The following is an 18,545-nucleotide window of genomic DNA, read 5'->3' on the forward strand; positions in this document are numbered from 1 at the left end:
GCTGTCGGGTGGAGAGAGGGCGGTCAGGGCCCTCCGGGAGCAGACGGGTCCCTTCATTTAGCTGCCTGTGAGCCCGCTCGGCCTGTGGCTTTGAGGCCCAGGCTTCCTTGGCAAGTGGGAAACCCAATCCTTTGGCCGCCTGCCCCTTCCTGCCACAGAAGAGCAGCTTGTGGAGACTGAGAGCAGCCCCTGGGAGGGATGCTCAGGGCTCCAGGACTCCCACGGAGCCAGCCGCATCCCCAGTGTGGGGGGAGAATGGGGAGGGAGCCTAGGTGGTCCACGTGCAGGAAGCGGGAGGGGCGGCCCACAGGTACAGTTTGGGGCACTTGCCGCTTCCAAAACTTCATGTGATTTCTGGTCGCTGTTTCTGTTGTCAAAGACATCTGGACCTATTTGCCTGGAAGCTGGTCTTTTGAGTTTCATTAGTTCTGACAGGACAGCATTTGGTTAGGGAAAAGGGGGTTGGTGGAAAGAAAAGCGAAGAGAAGAAGGGGTATTGTGAAGTAGCAATAAACAAAGCATCTACCTTTCCTACTCTGTGTTCTTTCTTTTTTTTTTTTTTTTTTTTGAAGATTTTTTTTTTAATGTGGACCATTTTTTAAAAATCGTTATTGAATTTGTTACAACATTGCTTCTGTTTTATGTTTTGTTTTGTTTTGGCCATGGGCCAGGTAGGATCATAGCTCACCAGTCAGTTTAGTCACTCAATCGTGTCCAACTCTTTGCAACACCATGGACTGCAGCAAGCCAGGCTTCCCTGTCCATCACCAACTCCTGGAGCTTGCTCAAACTCATGTCCATTGAGTCATGTCCTCATCCTCTTGTCCCCTTCTTCTCCGCAACCAGGGATCAAACCTAACCAGGGATCAAACCCACATGCCCTGCCTTGGAAGGCGAAGTCTTAGCTACTGGACCACCAGGGAAGCCCTCCTACTCTGTTTTCACTATGGCTCTTCGTATGTACATTTCAAACCACCTAAAGCTTCTCTTTATTCTTTGTATCCAGCCCCCTGGTTACTGGGATTCCCAGATGGCTCAGTGGTAAAGATGTTAGGCCTTAAGTCTGCCACTTTATGACAGTAAGTCACCTTACTCTCCCCCTTCACATACGAACCTTCAACTTGTGAACTTCCGAAGATGCAAACGTACATGCTCATGTCCCATTGCATAAGCTAGTTCACGCGTCTGGCGTACACTGTCACATGTGTGCATCCTCTACAAGTGGTTGTGCTTGTGTGCAATTTTACTGTATAGTACTGTATGAATGGCATCACTGACTCAATGGACATGAGTTTGAGTAAACTCTGGGAGTTGGTGATGGACAGGGAAGCCTGGCATGCTGCAGTCCATGGGGTCACAAAGAGTCGGACACTACTGAGCAACTGACTGACTGACTATATAGAGAACAGTAGTGCAGGATCTTTATTTCAAGCCCAGGATGTCTGGAAGCAAGAGGGTAATAGAATTTAATCCAACAAGTTACCAGAACCTGTGTCATTAACGTCAGGTGTGAATGACATCTCAGCTTGCCCTCTTTCTCCTACTGCTGACGACCCTTCAGCTCTACCATCACCCACCTCCTCTCCCTCCTCCAGTCAGTAACTCTTCTTGCCTGTTCACTCGATGCCAGCCCCTGCTGTTGTACTGTATTCCTGTACTTCTCAAGGTACTATACTGTAAGATTTTAAGTGGTTTATTTTTTGTTTTATTTTTGAATGTATTATTTGGGTGAAAAGTATTATAAACCTATTACAGTACAGTATTATATAGGCGACTGTGTTAGTTGGGTACCTAGGCTAACTTTGTTGAACTCATGAGCAAATTGTACCTATGAACACGCTCTCAGAATGGAACTCATTTCTATGTAAAGGGTTTACTGTATTTGTTTTCTGTTTGTTCACTCTATTTCTTGTTCCTTCGTTGATTTTCTTTTGCCCTCCTGTGGATTACTTGCACATTTTTCAGGGTTCCATTTTGATTTATTTATAAAATTCTTCATGTGGTTGCTATATTATCATATTGTATATGTATTGGATATTACCATATAGGTACAAACATTTTCCTATTTTGAGTGAAGTGTAGAAAACTGACTTCATTTATACCCCTTTACTCTCCCTTGTCTTAAATATTTCCTTTACATCCATTGAGTACCTCATCAGGTGACATTATAACTTTTGCTTCAACCGTAAAATACTGTTAAAGAGGCTCATGAAGGGGAAAACTAATCTATTATGTTTACTCCTTGGCTTCCCTGGTGTCTCAAACAGTAAAGAGTCTGCCTGCAATGCAGGAGACCCAGGTTCCATCCCAGGGTTGGGAAGATCCCCTGGAGAAGGGAATGGCAACCCACTCTAGTATTCTTTCTTGGAGAATTCCATGGACAGAGGAGCCTGGTGAGCTCCTGCAAGAGTCCATGGGGTCACAAAGAGTTGAACATGACTGAGCGACTAACCCTTTCACCCTTCTGCTGTTCTTTCCTTTATGAAGTTTTCAGCTGTTTTATTATTTTATTTGGATAGCTTCTCTGAACCATTTTTTAAGGGTACATCTTCTAGCCACACATTCTTTTAGTTTTTCCTACTTCTAAGAATATCTTTATTTCCCCTTCGTTTCTGAAGAGTCTTTCATCTCGATGAATATGGGATTTATAGTTGGCATGAATTTTTCTGCTCTTTAAAAATATTGTTTCCTTTCCTGTTACTTTCCATGTTTTCAGATGTGAAACCTGTCTTTTGACTTGATATTTTTTGGGGGAGGAAGTAGTGTATCATTTCTTTCTCTTTTTTTAAAGAACTTCTTTCTTTGTCTTCAGGTTTGGGGAAGTTTAATTATGAAGTATCTTGGTGCTAATTTTTTTGAGTTTCTTATATTCAGTTCTCTAACCTCTATTTGTTTCTTTAAAAAAATTCTAGTTCTTGTTTGATGTCTCTCAGTTTTTTGTTGGTATCAAGGGAATTTGTCAATGATTTTTGAAGTGTTTTTACAATGACTGCTTTATAATCCTCATCAAGTAATTCTGACATTTGATTGATCTTGGTACTGGCATTGGTGATTGTCTTTTCTTCTTCAAATCATGTCTTTCCTGGTTCTTGATGTTAGAAATGACTTTTGATTGTATCTTGGACATTTTCATGATTATGTTGGGAGGGGGGGGTCTCTTCATCTGGTTAAATCTGCTGTTTTAGCATATAGTTCTGTACTGCTCTTGTGGGCTTTTGTAGTAATGACATTTTAGTTTTCAGAGCCCTTGCAATGTTATTCTGGTCTGCTTCATTTTTCTGGCACAGCTAGATTTCTCGTTTACTCCCTGCAGCTCTGCCTCTCTGGCCTGCCTGGTGTCACTGGTGACCATCTGCCACTGAAGGTGGGGATGTGCAGAAGCTGCTGGGCCTGGGTCTCTTTGGCCACCAGGTGGAGGGCAGGAAAATGAAACACGCAGCTGATCCTGCCCCAGTAGTTAGGTCGACTCCTGCTTGTGCCCAATAGTAGAGTGTGGGCTGGGTCGGCCTGGGGCTTGGCTGCTGCCACTGCTGCAGGTAGATCGGACCACCTGCCAGTGATGCCTGAGCTGTAGGACCGGGGCTGGGACACCTGCCCCAGCAGGCAGGTCACACCTCCTGTTAGTTCCCTGGTTGTAGGGCAGGGGCTGGGGATTTTGCTAGGTGCTGGTATTGGTGTTTCCCATTTCCTGGTCTTTTGAAAGACCAGAGAGAGCACTGTTGTTTGTTTTGGGTTGCAGGTCTACAGCGTTTGGTCTGGGTGTATAGTTGTTGTTCAGTCACTCAGTCATGTCTGCCTCTTTGCGACCCCAGGGACTGCAGCCGGCCAGGCTCCTCTGTCCATGGGTTTCTCCAGGCAAGAATACTGGAATATTCTTCTCCACTGGATATATAGAACTTAATGAGATGGCACAAAGAATTCATGATATTATCATTCAATAAGTCCCGGGGTCTCTTGCCAGTTAGCTTCTTCTTGCTGGCATTCAGAATCTTTTTATTGTCTGTTGTATAGTTTTCAGGGCATTTGGTTGTATTTCTAAGCGAGGAGGAAAGTGAGTTGACCCTAGTGTGTCTTAGAACCAGAAATCTCAGTTCTACTTTTTTAAAAAAATTTTTATTGGAGTATAGTTGCTTTACAATGTTGTGTTAGTTTCCTGCTATACAGCAAAGTGAATCAGTTATATATATACATATATTTATTCTCTTTTGGATTCCTTCCCATTTAGGTCATCACAGTGCCTTGAGTAGAGTAGCTCAGTGATAAAGAATCTGCCTACAATGCAGGAGATGAGGCAGGAGTCATGGGTTCGATCCCTGAGTTGGGAAGATCCCCTGGAGAAGGAAATGGCAACCCACTCCTGTATTCTTGCCTGGGAAATCCTATGGATAGAGGAGCCTGGTGGGCCCCAGTCCATGGGATTGCAAAGAGTTGGATATGACTGAGTGACGAACACTTTCACTTTCACTTTTTCACTTTGACTTATTTCATTAGTGTTTTGAGGTTTGCAGCATACAAGTCCTATACATATTTTGTTGCACTTATACTTAAAGTATTTATTTTTGAGTGATTACAATGGGTACACATTTTAATGTTGGTGTCCATATGTTCATTGCTAGTAGATAGAAATGCTATTTATTTTTGTAAGTTTATTTTGTATCCTGTGAAGTGCTAAACTCATTATATTTCTGGGAATTATTTTTATAGATGACTAGGGATTTTCAGCATAGACAATCATGTTGTCTACAAATGAGGATGGTTTTTTCCTCTTTTCTGATCTTCATGTTTTATATTTCATCTTATTGGCTAATTGCCCTTTCTGAACAATACAAAAGTCATTGAACATTTTCATTCCAAAAGCACTCTTTCCTGGCTTATATTGTTTTCAGGTGATTTGCTCTATTTTAATTTATAAAGCCACAGGTATTATTATTATTTTAAAGTCATGTTTCTGTTTAGATTTACCCAAATATTTACTCTTTCCTATTATCACCATTCTTTGTACTACAGGCTTTCAATCTGGGATCACTTTGCTTCCCCCTAAAACATTTGTGTGGGGGGGGGATTTTCTTTAGTGAGAATACCCTGGTGGCAAATTTCCTCAGATTTTCTATATGAGAAGACCTTTACTTCACTCATTCTTTAAAGGTATTTTAGCTGGTGTACAATTTTATGTTGATGGCTATTTTCTTTTGACACAGTGAATTAATTATTTCACTGTCATTGGACATAGATAATTGCAGTTGAAATGTGAGTTTTGAGTTTTAAGTGAGTTTTAATTGTTGCTTGCTCAAAGATTGTCTTTTCTCTCCAGAGAAACCTTTAGTATATTTTGATGTTCAGTAGTTTCACTAGGAACTAAGTATGCATTTCTCTTTGTTCATCTTATTTGAGATTCATTGGGTTTCATTGATCTGTGGGTTGATATCTTTCATCAGGACTGGAAATTTCAGACATTATCACATGCAGTGTGTCTGTTCAAGTGATTTCTATTCCCTCTTTCTGGAACTTGGATTAGATGTTATGCTTTCTCACTCTGTCTTAATATTTCTTGATCTCTTTTTCATATTTTTCACCTCTTTTTGTTGCCATCTGGGTAGTATTTTTTCCTGATCCATATTTCATTTCTTTGATCTTCCCATCAGTGTCATCCAACCTACTGTTTAAACTTTTTACTTATTTTTTAATATTATTAATTTTATTTTTAACTATCTTAGTTCTTTTTCAGATCTGCTCAGAAATTTTCATAGTTTCTCTCTCCTTAAAACTTTCAGTCACTTCTTTTATTTCTTCAAAATATTAAATATATTTATTTTTAATTTTGCATGATATTTCCACCATCTGAAGTGTTTGCAGGTCTGATTTTGATGTGTATTGCTACTTCTGGTTCTCTCTCATGGTGCCTTGTTCCAATGTGCGTTTTACGTTAAACAAAAATTTATTTTTACTTTTTTCTCTGAGATCTCATAAGACCTGTCTCTCTTTCTGCTGGACTCTCAGTGACTTAGTCAAAGCTGGTTCCTTTCCCCAGAGAAGATTCGAATTTGCTTCCACCAGGTGGTTGGGACACTACTAGCCTGGAACCATTTTAAACTAAATTCTCATCTAGAGGTTTTTAAAAACATCCATGTGGTATGAATTAGGGTTGCCAACTCTTGTGAGGGCCATCTGGTAATTATTATTCCCCAGCAAATCGGAAAGGCTTTCCCCCCTTCCATTTAGGGCCATTTCCAGACTGACAATTTTCATGCAGTTCCTGAGAGTGGGATGGATTTACTTCCAGTTCACATTTAAAATGAGGTTAAAATCCTTTGGGGCTCCTCTATGTAAGAGGAGAATCCTATTAAACTTCTCATCTTGAAAAGGAACTAGGACTTCCTGTCTGCTCCCAATACCCATAAAGCTATAGAAGATGCAGTTTACATTCAGTCAGTTCATAAAATGATTCAGGGCAACAGCCAGCTTTGGGGATCTGCTTACTTCTCGCAAAAGTTTTGGTGCAGCATTTATTTACTTTTTAGCCTTCTAGAATTTCTTACTCATTTGCTATTTCACTGATACTTTTACATTTCCATCCAACATTTTATTTGTTGTAAGCAGAGGGATCAAAGTAACAAATCCATCCTACTTCCAGAAACAGAAACCTCCTGTTATAACACCTTTTTATTTACCTTTATTTTAAAAAATTTTTACAATATTGTGTTGGTTTCTGCCATACAACAACATGTATCAGCCATAATTATACATATATTCCCTCCCTATTGAGCCTCCTTTCCCTTTCCCCACACCATCCTATTCCTCTAAGTCATCACAATGTGCCAGACTGGGTTCCCTGTGTTATACGGCAACTTCTCACCAGCTAGCCATCTGCACATGATAGTGTATATATGTTGATGCTACTTTCTCCATTCATCCCACTCTCTCCCTCCCCGACTGTTTCCACAAATCCATTCTGTACATCCATGTCTGCATTTGAAAGCAACCTAGATGTCCATTGACAGATGAATGGATAAAGAAGATGTGGTACATATATGCAATGGAATATTAGTAAGTAAGTAAGTGTTAGTCACCCAGTCATGCCCAACTCTTTGTGACCCCATGGATTGCAGCCCACCAGGCTCTTCTGTCCGTGAGATTCTCCAGGCAATCGAATATTGCTCAGCCATAAAAAGAATGAATTTGAATCAGTTCTGGGGAGGTGGATGAACTTATAGCCTGTCATACAGAATAAAGTAAGTGCACAAATGTTCAGTTGGAATGTTCACTTGAAGGAGAAAAATAGGTATCTTACATTAACTCATATATGGAATCTAGAAAAATGGTACTGATGAACCTGCTGTAACATCTCCAATCACTTTCCCATCATGGAACATTTCGCTTCGTGTTTTCTATTACAAATAATGTGGTGATAAAGATCTTTGTACACACACCTTTGTGTATTTTGCTGTATTGTTTACTCTAATACATTTCTAGACTATTAAAAGGAAACAATAGAATTGAAAAATATTTGGGAGATAGATTGACACTCTTGTAACTAATTGGTTTCTCAGGGTTCTTGCTGGTCAATGAACCAGGTACTTTGCATATATTATTTCATCTTTCCAAAAATCACATTGTGATGTAATATGATAAAAGTTTCATTAAGGGGCATTTCTATTAGACAATTAGAAATACAGACTCTGTTTTTTGGAGAAAAATAGCCACTTTTTAGAAAAGTGGTATTCCCTGGAGTTGTTTTTAGATTTAGGGTTGCTCTCCCAAAATTAGTAAGAACAATATTTTTTTAACCACACAATATAATTTGATGATGTGTTTGGAAAAACAAACATGTAAGAATAGTTGAGAAGAAGAGTAATGAAGGTATGGTCTTAGCAGGATGACTTTGTAGACTTAGACTGACATATATACACTACTGGGTATAAAATAGATAACTAAGTACATCATGAGAAACGCTGGGCTGGAAGACGCACAAGCTGGATTCAAGATTGCTGGGAGAAATATCAATAACCTCAGATATGCAGATGACACCACCCTTATGGCAGAAAGTGAAGAGGAACTAAAAAGCCTCTTGATGAAAGTGAAAGAGGAGAGTGAAAAAGTTGGCTTAAAGCTCAACATTCAGAAAACGAAGATCATGGCCTCTGGTCCCGTCACTTTGTGGGAAATAGATGGGGAAACAGTGGAAACAGTGTCAGACTTTATTTTGGGGGGCTCCAAAATCACTGCAGATGGTGATTGCAGCCATGAAATTAAAAGATGCTTACTTCTTGGAAGAAAAGTTATGACCAACCTAGATAGCATATTGAAAAGCAGAGACATTACATTGCCAACAAAGGTCTGTCTAGTCAAGGCTATGGTTTTTCCAGTAGTCATGTATGGATGTGAGAGTTGGACTGTAAAGAAAGCTGAGCGTTAAAGAATTGATGCTTTTGAACTGTGGTGTTGGAGAAGACTCTTGAGAGTCCCTTGGACTGCAAGGAGATCCAACCAGTCCATTCTACAGGAGATCAGCCCTGGGATTTCTTTGGAAGGAATGATGCTAAAGCTGAAACTCCAGTACTTTGGCCACCTCATTCAAAGAGTTGACTCATTGGAAAAGACTCTGATGCTGGGAGGGATTGGGGGCAGGAGGAGAAGGGGATGACAGAGGATGAGATGGCTGGATGGCATCACCAACTTGATGGACAAGAGTTTGAGTGAACTCCGGGCATTGGTGATGGACAGGAGGCCTGGCGTGCTGCAATTCATGGGGTCGCAAAGAGTCGGACATGACTGAGTGACTGAACTGAACTGAACTGAATGAGAACATACTGTATAGCATGTATGCAATGCCCTGTGGTGCCATAGAGGAGATATATGTATATGTATGGCTGATTGTCTTTACTATACAGCAGAAATTAACACAACAATATTGTAAATCAACTATATTCCAATTGAAAAAAAAAAGTAGACAACCATCTCAATGCCTCTCTACATTTAAGCCTTCCTTGACTCTTATTGGGAAAGAAAGCCCATTATTGTCTCAGGGGCAGCTATTTTGCATGGAAACATCACTACAAAGATAGTGCCATCTATATTGATTCTTGAAGAATGAAGAATAGTCAAGATGGGTAACAGCATAGATAGGACAGGACACATGAGGGTCCACTGATAGGAAGTATAACTGGGTGCAATGGAGGCTTGAGTCAGCTTGGATAGCATTAGAGAAGGAAGGACCGACAATGATATGCCAAGGAGTTTGAATTTGATCTTGAATCATTATAGGTTTAATCAGGAAGTTGCGTGAGTACCATCTGCATTTTTGTAAAATCATGTCAGCTGAGTGCAGAAGCATCAAAGTGCAGACTGGGGACAGGGAACTTGTGAATCAATGAATGAATAGGTGAATATTCCTTTTTAAATGGTTTTGGTAAGATATAATTCACACACTATATGTTTCACTTACTTAAAGTATACTATTAAGTGGTTTTTGCTTCCCAGGTAATCCAGTGGGAAAGAATCTGCCTGCCAATGCAGGAGACAGAGGAGACTCAAGTTTGATCCCTGGGGTGGGAAGAGCCCCTGGAGAAGGAAATGGCAGCCCACTTCAGTATTCTTGCATGGGAAATCCCACAGACAGAAAAGCCTGATGGGTTACAGTCTGGGGTCACAAAGAGTGAGACAGGACTGAGCACACACATGGTGGGGGTGTCAAGTGGGTTTTAGTGTATTTTCAGAATGGTGTAACCTTCACCCTATCTGATTTTATTATTTATCAAACTGTGTCTGGTCTTGGTTGCAGCACTAAGGGATCTTTGTTGCAGCACCAAGGCTCTTCACTGCATCATGTGGAATCTTTGGTTAAAGCAAGAGGACTCTAGTTGTGGTGTTCGGGCTTAGTTGCTCTGCAGTGTGTGGGATCTTAGTTCCCTGATCAGGGATTGAGCCATGTCCCTTGCATTGCAAGGCAGATTCTTAACCACTGGACTACCAGGGAGGTCCCACCACTATCTGATTTTAGAATGTTTTCATCACCCCTAAAACCACCTAATACCCATTAGCAGTCATTCCTCATTCCCACCTCCCCACCACACTACTGATCCATCCATAACCCTCTGCTAATCTATTTTCTGTCTGTATAGATTTGCCTATTTTGGACATTTACTATACATGGAATCATATAATATGCGGTCTTTTGTCACTGACTTTTTGCACTTAATGTCTTCAGGAATCTATGCTTGCAGAATATATTAGTACCCCATTCCTTTTTATTGCCAAGTAATATTCCATTGTATAGATATACCACATTTTATTCACCTTTTCATTTGCTTATGAGCGCTTGGGTTTTTTCTACTTTGAGGCTATAATGTATGATGCTACTTTAAACATTTGTGCACAAGTTTTTGTGTCGATGTGTATTTTCCTTTCTCTTGAGTATATACCTAAGATTGGAATTGCTGTATCACCTGATAGCTCTATACTTAATTTTTTGAAGGACTGCCAAGCTGTTTCTGAAGCATCTGCATCATTTTACATTTCTACCAGCAATGTACGAGGGTTCTAATTTTTCTAAATCCTTCATATATTAGTGGATGTTAAGCAAGTGTGATGGTAGCCATCCTAGTTGGTGTAAAATGGTATTTCATTGTGGTTTTGAATTGCATTTCCTTGATGGCTAATGATGTTCACTATGTTTTCATGTGTCTCTTGACATCTTGTATATCTTCTTTGAGAAGATACAAAATCAGATTCTTTGTCCATTTAAAAATTGGATTATCTGTCTTTCCATAATGGAATTGTAAAACTCTTTATATATTCTTGATGCAAGTCTCTTATCATATATATGAATTATAAAATATTCTTCAATTGTAAAGTGTCCTTCAATTCTTCAGCTGTAAAATTTTCTTCAATTCCGTGGGTTGTCTTTCACTTTCTTGATGGTATCTGTTAAAGCACAAAGGTTTTTAATTTCAAAGAAGTCCATTTATCTATATTTTCTTTTGTCACATGTGCTTTTGATATCATATCTACCAAGTCTTTCTCTAGCTCGAGATTCTAGAGAAATAGTCTCATGAATATTTACTCCTATATTTTTTTCTAAGAGTTTTATAGTTGTAGCTCTTACTTGTAGGTCTGTGATTTATTTTGAGTTAATTGTTGTATATGGTGTGAGGAAGGGGTTCAACTTCAATCATTTACATGTGGCTATCCATCTGTACCAGGCCATGTGTTAAAAATATTCATAAGAATACTTTTCCTAGACCTCGTAGGCCATTGTAATAGTCTAATCTAAAAGAAATACTATGAACTAGAACATAAGCAGCAAGAATGGGGAAATTTGAGAAGGTAGAATTATAAGGACTTGGTGGCTGTGGTCATGGAGGGACCACAGGAGAAGGAGGACTTTTGGAGACTCCTCGGTTTCTGGTTTCCACCCTTCCTCTCCATATCAGGATGCATGTGGCCTCAGCATCCCACATGATGATGTGACCACCCCAGAACCAATCTGCTGGGGACAGTTATTTATCTTTACGGCTTAAAGTTCAAGTCTACTGCTGGGTGATCAACACAACCACAGGAGACAAGCCTTGACCAGGAGGGCAGTGAATTCTATTTTGTGGCTCCTTTAGACTAGAACAGCTATAGCATCTCAGTTCAAAAAGAAAATGGGAAGGCTTGTATTTAAGGGGAGTACAGTCACCAAACTCCAGAAGCATCAAGCTGTGTCAGCAATGTTGGGGGTCTGTATGCAAAATGAACCCTTCTTAGAGAGTAATAGAGCCTTCTAACTTTTGGGGAGGAGTTTAGATTCCAGAATAATGTTGCTTGTAGTACAAAATGCTGCAGAATTCTGCATCTTCATTCTAGGTTTATTCCTTGGCTAAATGTGGATCGTGGTTTTTTGGGGTTTTCTCCCCCATTTCTTGAGGTTGGCTGTTCAGTCCTAGCAAGTTACATGACTGGTTCTTACTTGAGGAGAGCTCCCTGGTCAGTCTACCCTGTTTCCCACTCAGGCACCAAGGGGACAGAGACCTCTAGAGACTACCACCCAGGTAATGATGGGGCACGCCGCCCACAGAACTGTGGCTCTGGGTCACAGCCTCTGATGAGAACAAGGAGCAACGTGTCTGGAAATGACTTTGCCAGCCTACGACCTCAGTGACAAACCCTTGGCCTCAAGAGCAGCTCCCCCTTGGAAGCAAGAACAGAAGAGTTCTGTTCTGTGGGCTGACAGGGGAGCTGTACTATGCAAGCATTCACAGGGGCTCCTACAGAGATTCCTTTGATGAGACACCACTCCACCCAGGACATCCTTGCTGGAGACTAGCCAGGCTTCCCCCAAGAACCAAGGGAAGATTTTCTCCTCGTGAGTGACCTTCTGCCATGTGATCACTTCAGAGAGGACAATGGTCATTTGACTCTTTAAACATAATCATCCATTGCATTAAAAAATATAGAGCTGAAAGTGATTATAGAAGATGTTAAGTTCACCCCTTCAGCCTACAAAAGAGGACACTGAGGCCAAAAAATTAACTGACCAGCCCAGGGTCATAAGAGGCTTAATGCTGCTCATCTCATGACCCTTTTTTCTGCTCTAGGCCCACTGTGCTTTTCTGGTGGGGGAAACATTATGCTCAGGGTTTTATGAATTAAAAAGAGTGAATATATACCTTGAGATGATCCCAGAGTCTGGATGAGCACTGGTTCCTTGTCAATGTCCGGGAAATAGAAAGTCCATAGAACTTGTGCCCTCCTGCATGTGTGCTAAGTTGCTTTAGTCATGTCCAGCTCTATGCAACTCCATGGACTGTAGCCTGCCAGGCTCCTCTGTCCATGGGATTCTCCAGGCAAGAATACTGGAGTGGGCTATCATGCTTTCCTTCCCATTGAACTTGTGCACTGCCTCAATTTTGGAGCTTTTAGGGGCCATATAGATGTTTTGTTTGTTAAGATTCAGCACTGAATATTCATTGAAAGGACTGATACTGAAGTTGAAGTTCCAATATTCTGGCCACTTGATGCAGAGTTGGTTCATTGGAAAAGACCCTGATGCTGGGAAAGATTGAAGGCAGGAGGAGAAGAGGATGAGATGGTTGGATTGCATCACTGACTCAATGGACATGAACTGGAACAAACTCCAGGAGATAGTGAAGGACAGGGAAGCCTGGTGTGCTACAGTACATGGAGTCGTAGAGTTGGACACGACCTTAGAGACTGAACAACAAGACAAGATTTTTTAATGTGGACCATTGTTTTAAATTTTACTTGTATTGGTTTTGTATAATTGAATTACAGTGTTGTGTTAATTATTGCTGTTCAGCAAAATGACTCAATTATATATATATATAGATAGATACACATTCTTTTTCATAATCTTTTCCATTAAAGTTTATCACAGGATATTGAATATATCACTGACTCGATGGACGTGAGTCTGAGTGAACTCCGGGAGTTGGTGATGGACAGGGAGGCCTGGCGTGCTGCGATTCATGGGGTCGCAAAGAGTCGGACATGACTGAGCAACTGATCTGATCTGATCTGATTGAATATAGTGCCCTGTGCTATATAGTAGGATCTTTTTGTCTGTCCATCCTATATATACTAGTTTCCATCTGCTAATCTCAAACTCCCAACCCAACCCTCTCCTGTGCCCCACGCCCTTGGCAACCACCAGTCTATTCTTTGTGTCCTTGATTCTGTTTCTGTTTCATAGTTGGGTTCATTTGTGTCACATTTTAGAAGTTTGGTGGGGACCATTTTTACAGTGTTCATTAAATTTGTTACCACATTGTTTGTGTTTTACTTTTTTGTTTTTTGGCCATGAGGCATGTGGGATCTGAGCTCCCCGACCAGGGATCAAACCCGCATCCCCTGCATTGGAAGGTGAAGTCTTAACCACTGGACCACCAGGGAAGTCCCACTATGTAGCTTCTTATATACACGTCTGATAGAAAATTGCTATGTGGATCTCATCTTCTGTTTACGGTAATACATTTCCATTCTTCCCCGTAGCAGTCATCCAGAGAGCAGATTCATAGCAGAGGGTGTCAAAGTGAAGCACCTCAGTCTTCATGACTGTCCAAGAGCTTGACAGCAGCCTGGTTAGAGGCAACTTATCAAAGCCTCTAGGTGTTCAGATGATGGCTTCGTGGCAGAGGCCGCATGTCTCATGTCTGAGACAGCTTTGGCCACAGGACATGGAGTTGTGAATGAGAAGGACTGGCCCAGAAAGCCTTGGCCCACAGAAGAGGCTCCACAGCTGGTCTGTGCACAGTGAGACTACTGCTCCTGAAGCCAGGACAGTTGATCTAACTGGCTCTATTTCTTTAAAGGTCCAAAGTCTTGTAAGATTCCCTCTTCTGGTTGGGCTGCCCCAGTGGCACTAGTGGTAAAGAACCTGCCAGACAAGGCAGGAGACGCAAGAAACGTGGGTTCATTCCCTGGGTCAGGAAGATTCCCTGATGGAGGGCATGGCAACCCACTCCAGTATTTTGCCTGGAGAATCCCACGGACAAAGGAGCCTGGTGGGTTACAGTCCATGGGGTTGCAGAGAGTTGGACACAATTGAAGAAACTTAGCACACACTTCTGGATATGACATCAGCCATTTGCAGGTAATGTGGACCAAAAAAAAAAAAAAATGCTGCATTTCTATGATTTTTCTGCTATCAGTTGGCTTTTTATGTCAAGTAGTTTCTAAATCATGTTTTGAACACGGAGCTTTGTCAAGAGGATTAAAATAAAGAAATTTAACAATAAATATACTTTTTGGAAAACTTATTTATTTATTTGGCTGCACTGGGTCTTAGTTGCCACATGCCAGATGTTTAGTTGTGGCATGAGAACTCTTAGTTGAGGCATGTGGCATCTATTTCCCTGACCAGGATTGAACCCAGGACCCCTGGACTGGAAGTGCAGAGTCTACCATCTGAGCCACTGAGGAAAACCAATAATCTCTTTAAATATATATAAGTCCCCTCTCATATAATCTCTCTCCTTTAACATATTTCCTGGGCTATCCTTGTTAGAGAAGATAATTTTGTTCAAGTTAATATAGTGCCATCTACTGCTGGAAAAAGGAAAATGAATGTCTAGGAAGATGAGTTCTCTGGTTTTGGACATTGATGTGTACAAGTAAAAAGGAATTGATATGTGGAATTTCTTGCAGGATCCTCTTGTGTCAGAACTAGATACAGTTTTAATAAGAAAAAAAGGTTGTGAGTAGACTTCTGGCTCCAGATGGTTATATGGTTACTGAGTACACTTTATTAACTCTCCCACCTCTTAGAAACTTCTATCAAAAAAAAAAAAAGTACCAATAGGGAGAAATGCCTGTCAGAACAGGAAGCCATGGAAAGGGGCCAACCATATTCTGGAAGCCATGAGAACTTTCTGCCTGACATAGTGCAGGTGAGATTGGATTGAGGGAAGGGCTCATTAACCTGCCGTTGACCACACAGGAAGGACAGGCCTGGGGAATGAGTGTGACAGAGGCCAACTGAACTGCCTTCTCCAGTGCCAGGGGCTGGAGGGGAAGATAGGTTACATGGGACATAGGGAGAAGCAGCAGTAGGTCCTCCTTCCTCTCTGGGAAGTGCACCAGGTGCTGAAAGCCGGCAGGCACTTGGCACATGAAATGAATCAGCACTGCCAACGAGATAGACCTGTCAGAAAAGGGTGGCAGATACCCCTAGTAAACCTCTACGCTAAAACATTAAATCCCAGGTAGCATTTGAACCAACTAGAGTTTCTAGATAGACTAACCAATACTCATCCTATACTCAGCAAATCACTCAAGTGTGATGACCACAGAAAGACATTCTCAGACATGCAAATATTCAGAGAGCTTTCCATCTGCACAGTTTTTCAGAGAACATACACACACTCTCTTTCTCTCCTAAGGATTATGGTCGTGACTAATAAAGCCGACATAACTCAAGAACTAAGTCACAATCATTGTGGCTAATAAAGTTATGCAATAGGAAAACAATACAAAAATAGTTCTGGGAAGAGAAGTAAAATAATTAATACCATTATGCTCATCATCAACCTCTAGTCTTCTGTTCCCCATCCTCTGTTTCTAAAATACCAGGGTGAGGAGATGGGAGTGAGTGAAAGTTGTTTCAAGTTCTCATCTTATCTGAGAAAGGGTCATTCATTTTCTCTTTTCTCACTGGCCTGATAGAGAGACGAGTTCAAGTGTGTGGTTTAGTAAGTACTGCTTCTAGATTCAGTACAGAGTTTCCAAATTATTAGTATAAAAAAGAAGCAGGTAAAATTTGATCAATATGGCAAAGTAGAAAAACAATAACAGAATAATAACCAAATTTAACTTAAGAATATTGATTTTTCAAGTCCTAAATGAAATCTTCACAGGCAGAAATCAGCAGTATAAGAAAAATGTGATACACTCGAGAATGCAAGGATGGTTCAATATCGAGAAATCTCTTTATATAACATTCATTTAGTGACTGTTTCTAAGTGCCTATGATGAGTCAGAACAATGGAACTTACTTGGTTATCTCCCTTAAATCATACCTCCCTTGATGGTTCAAGGCATTTTAGTGATGGAAGAACAACAGCAAACAAACAAAAAGTTGAAAGATAATAACAGAATAACACGTGCTGTGAAGAAAATAACCCCGGACTCAGAAGTTGCAGCACATGGGCTTAGTTGCCTTGCAGCATGTGGGATCTTAGTTCCCCAACTAGGGATCAAACCTGTGTGCCCTGAAGTGAAAGGTAGATTCTCAACCACTGGACCACCAGGGAAGTCTCTGTCATTCAACATTTATTGCATTAGTTCAAAATTTATGCAATTTCTATTCATTATTATAATTTTTATTCTTCATAATATAAAAATACTCATTTCATATTCTTTATTAAATGAATTATATATCTATGAGTTAGTAGTATCAATGAGTTAATGCTGCTGCTGCTGCTGCTAAGTCGCATCAGTCGTGCCTGACTCTGTGCAACCCCATAGACAGCAGCCCACGAGGCTCCCCTGTCCCTGGGATTCTCCTGGCAAGAACACTGGAGTGGGTTGCCATTTCCTTCTCCAATGCATGAAAGTGAAAAGTGAAAGTGAAGTCGCTCAGTCGTGTCCGACTCTTAGCAACCCCATGGACTGCAGCCTTCCAGGCTCCTCCATCCGTGGGATTTTCCAGGCAAGAGCACTGGAGTGGGGTGCCATTGCCTTCTCCAATGAGTTAATGGATGGTAGTAATTCTAAATTCCTGCCTTCATAGAGCCTGTAGTATAGAGGAAGAAACAGACCATCTGACAAGTATTTCCATGGTCAGTGTTGAGATTTCATTTTTTTTCTCTTCTAATTTCTGAATAAAAAATGGAAATTGTTTTGCAGGAAACTTCTACAACTTCCTCTAGAGAAAAGTCCGGAAAACTGGACCCACAAAGTAATAACTTCCTGTTTCCCAAAGCCTGTCATCAAAGAACACGCAGCAACTCAACCAGTAAGTGTCGTTGAACCATCCTCAGGAGCAGGGCTTAGATTGTGGTGAGTGCAGTAAGTCTCCTACATATTAACCTTTAAGTTGTGAACTTCCAAAGATGCAAATGTGTATTCTCAGGTCCAATCCTGGAAGTTAGTTCACGTGTCTGGCATATATTGTCATGTGCGTGCATCCTCTACAAATGGTTGTGCTTGTGTGTCCTTTAGTGTATAGGACTACATAGAGGACAGTAGTATCTTTATTTCAAGCCCAGGATGTCTGGAAGCAAGTGTAAAAGCAGTGGCGATGTAGCTGGCCTACTGTACTTTTCAAGGCACTGCACTATAAGATTTAAAGTGTTTTCTTTATTTTGGGTGTTTGTTTTTTATGTACCTATTATTTGTGTGAAAAGTGTTATAAACCTATTACAGTGCATTACTATTAATATATAGTCAATTGTGTTAGTTGGGTACCTAGGCCAGCTTTGTTGGACTTATGAACAAATTGGACTTTACTCTCAGAACAGAACTCATTTGTATGTAGTCAACTTACTGCATTGGGAATATCAGTGATGTGGGAGATTTAGGGGAGGGTGGATCTCTGCTTGTCCAGCCAGACTGCTCCAAAATGGTGTCCACAGCTTCTCTGGAGCATCCTTCATTGCATGCGCACGCTCTGGCCAGCTGGAGCACCTCTGCTCTTGTCCATAGAGCTCTCTGTGGGTTGGTCAACTCCTCTTCTAGGTGAATCTCAAGTGCCAAGTTGAGAAGAGCTGACACTGAGGATAGAAGACAAGGACTTTACTCTTGCTCTGTCATCTGACAGATTCCTTGGTCTTAGGAAGTCCGTGGTCTCTCCCAGAGTTTTTGGCACCTCACCTGTTGCAGGATGGGAGTTGGGACTGAAAGATGTCATGATTCTTGGTTGTTGCAAATAGGATAACACTAATTCAAAAGTCAGAAAAATGTGAAGTATGCAGAAAAACATGAAGACGTTAAAAGCAAGCCAGATCTGAATATTAGAGACCATCTGCATCTCCAACTTGGCAGGCAGATTCTTTACCACTGAGCCACCAGTGGTAAAGCTTCCAGCTTCCAGCTTATGCCAACTCCAG

General features: G+C 41.0%; 1 protein-coding gene across 4 annotated transcripts in view; it reads left to right on the forward strand.

The window, feature by feature from the left end:
* Window positions 1-18,545, forward strand: part of IL16 (interleukin 16) — a 114,732-nt gene that overhangs the window by 39,231 nt on the left and 56,956 nt on the right. For all 4 annotated transcript variants that reach the window (XM_070358445.1, XM_070358444.1, XM_070358442.1 and 1 more), the window contains exon 3: window positions 17,344-17,452. In XM_070358445.1, coding sequence (XP_070214546.1) covers window positions 17,344-17,452 — 109 coding nt within the window. The remainder of the gene's footprint in view (window positions 1-17,343; window positions 17,453-18,545) is intronic.

The sequence above is a fragment of the Bos mutus genome, chromosome 21 (assembly GCF_027580195.1).
Source record: "Bos mutus isolate GX-2022 chromosome 21, NWIPB_WYAK_1.1, whole genome shotgun sequence".
Classification (NCBI taxonomy): Eukaryota; Metazoa; Chordata; class Mammalia; order Artiodactyla; family Bovidae; genus Bos; species Bos mutus.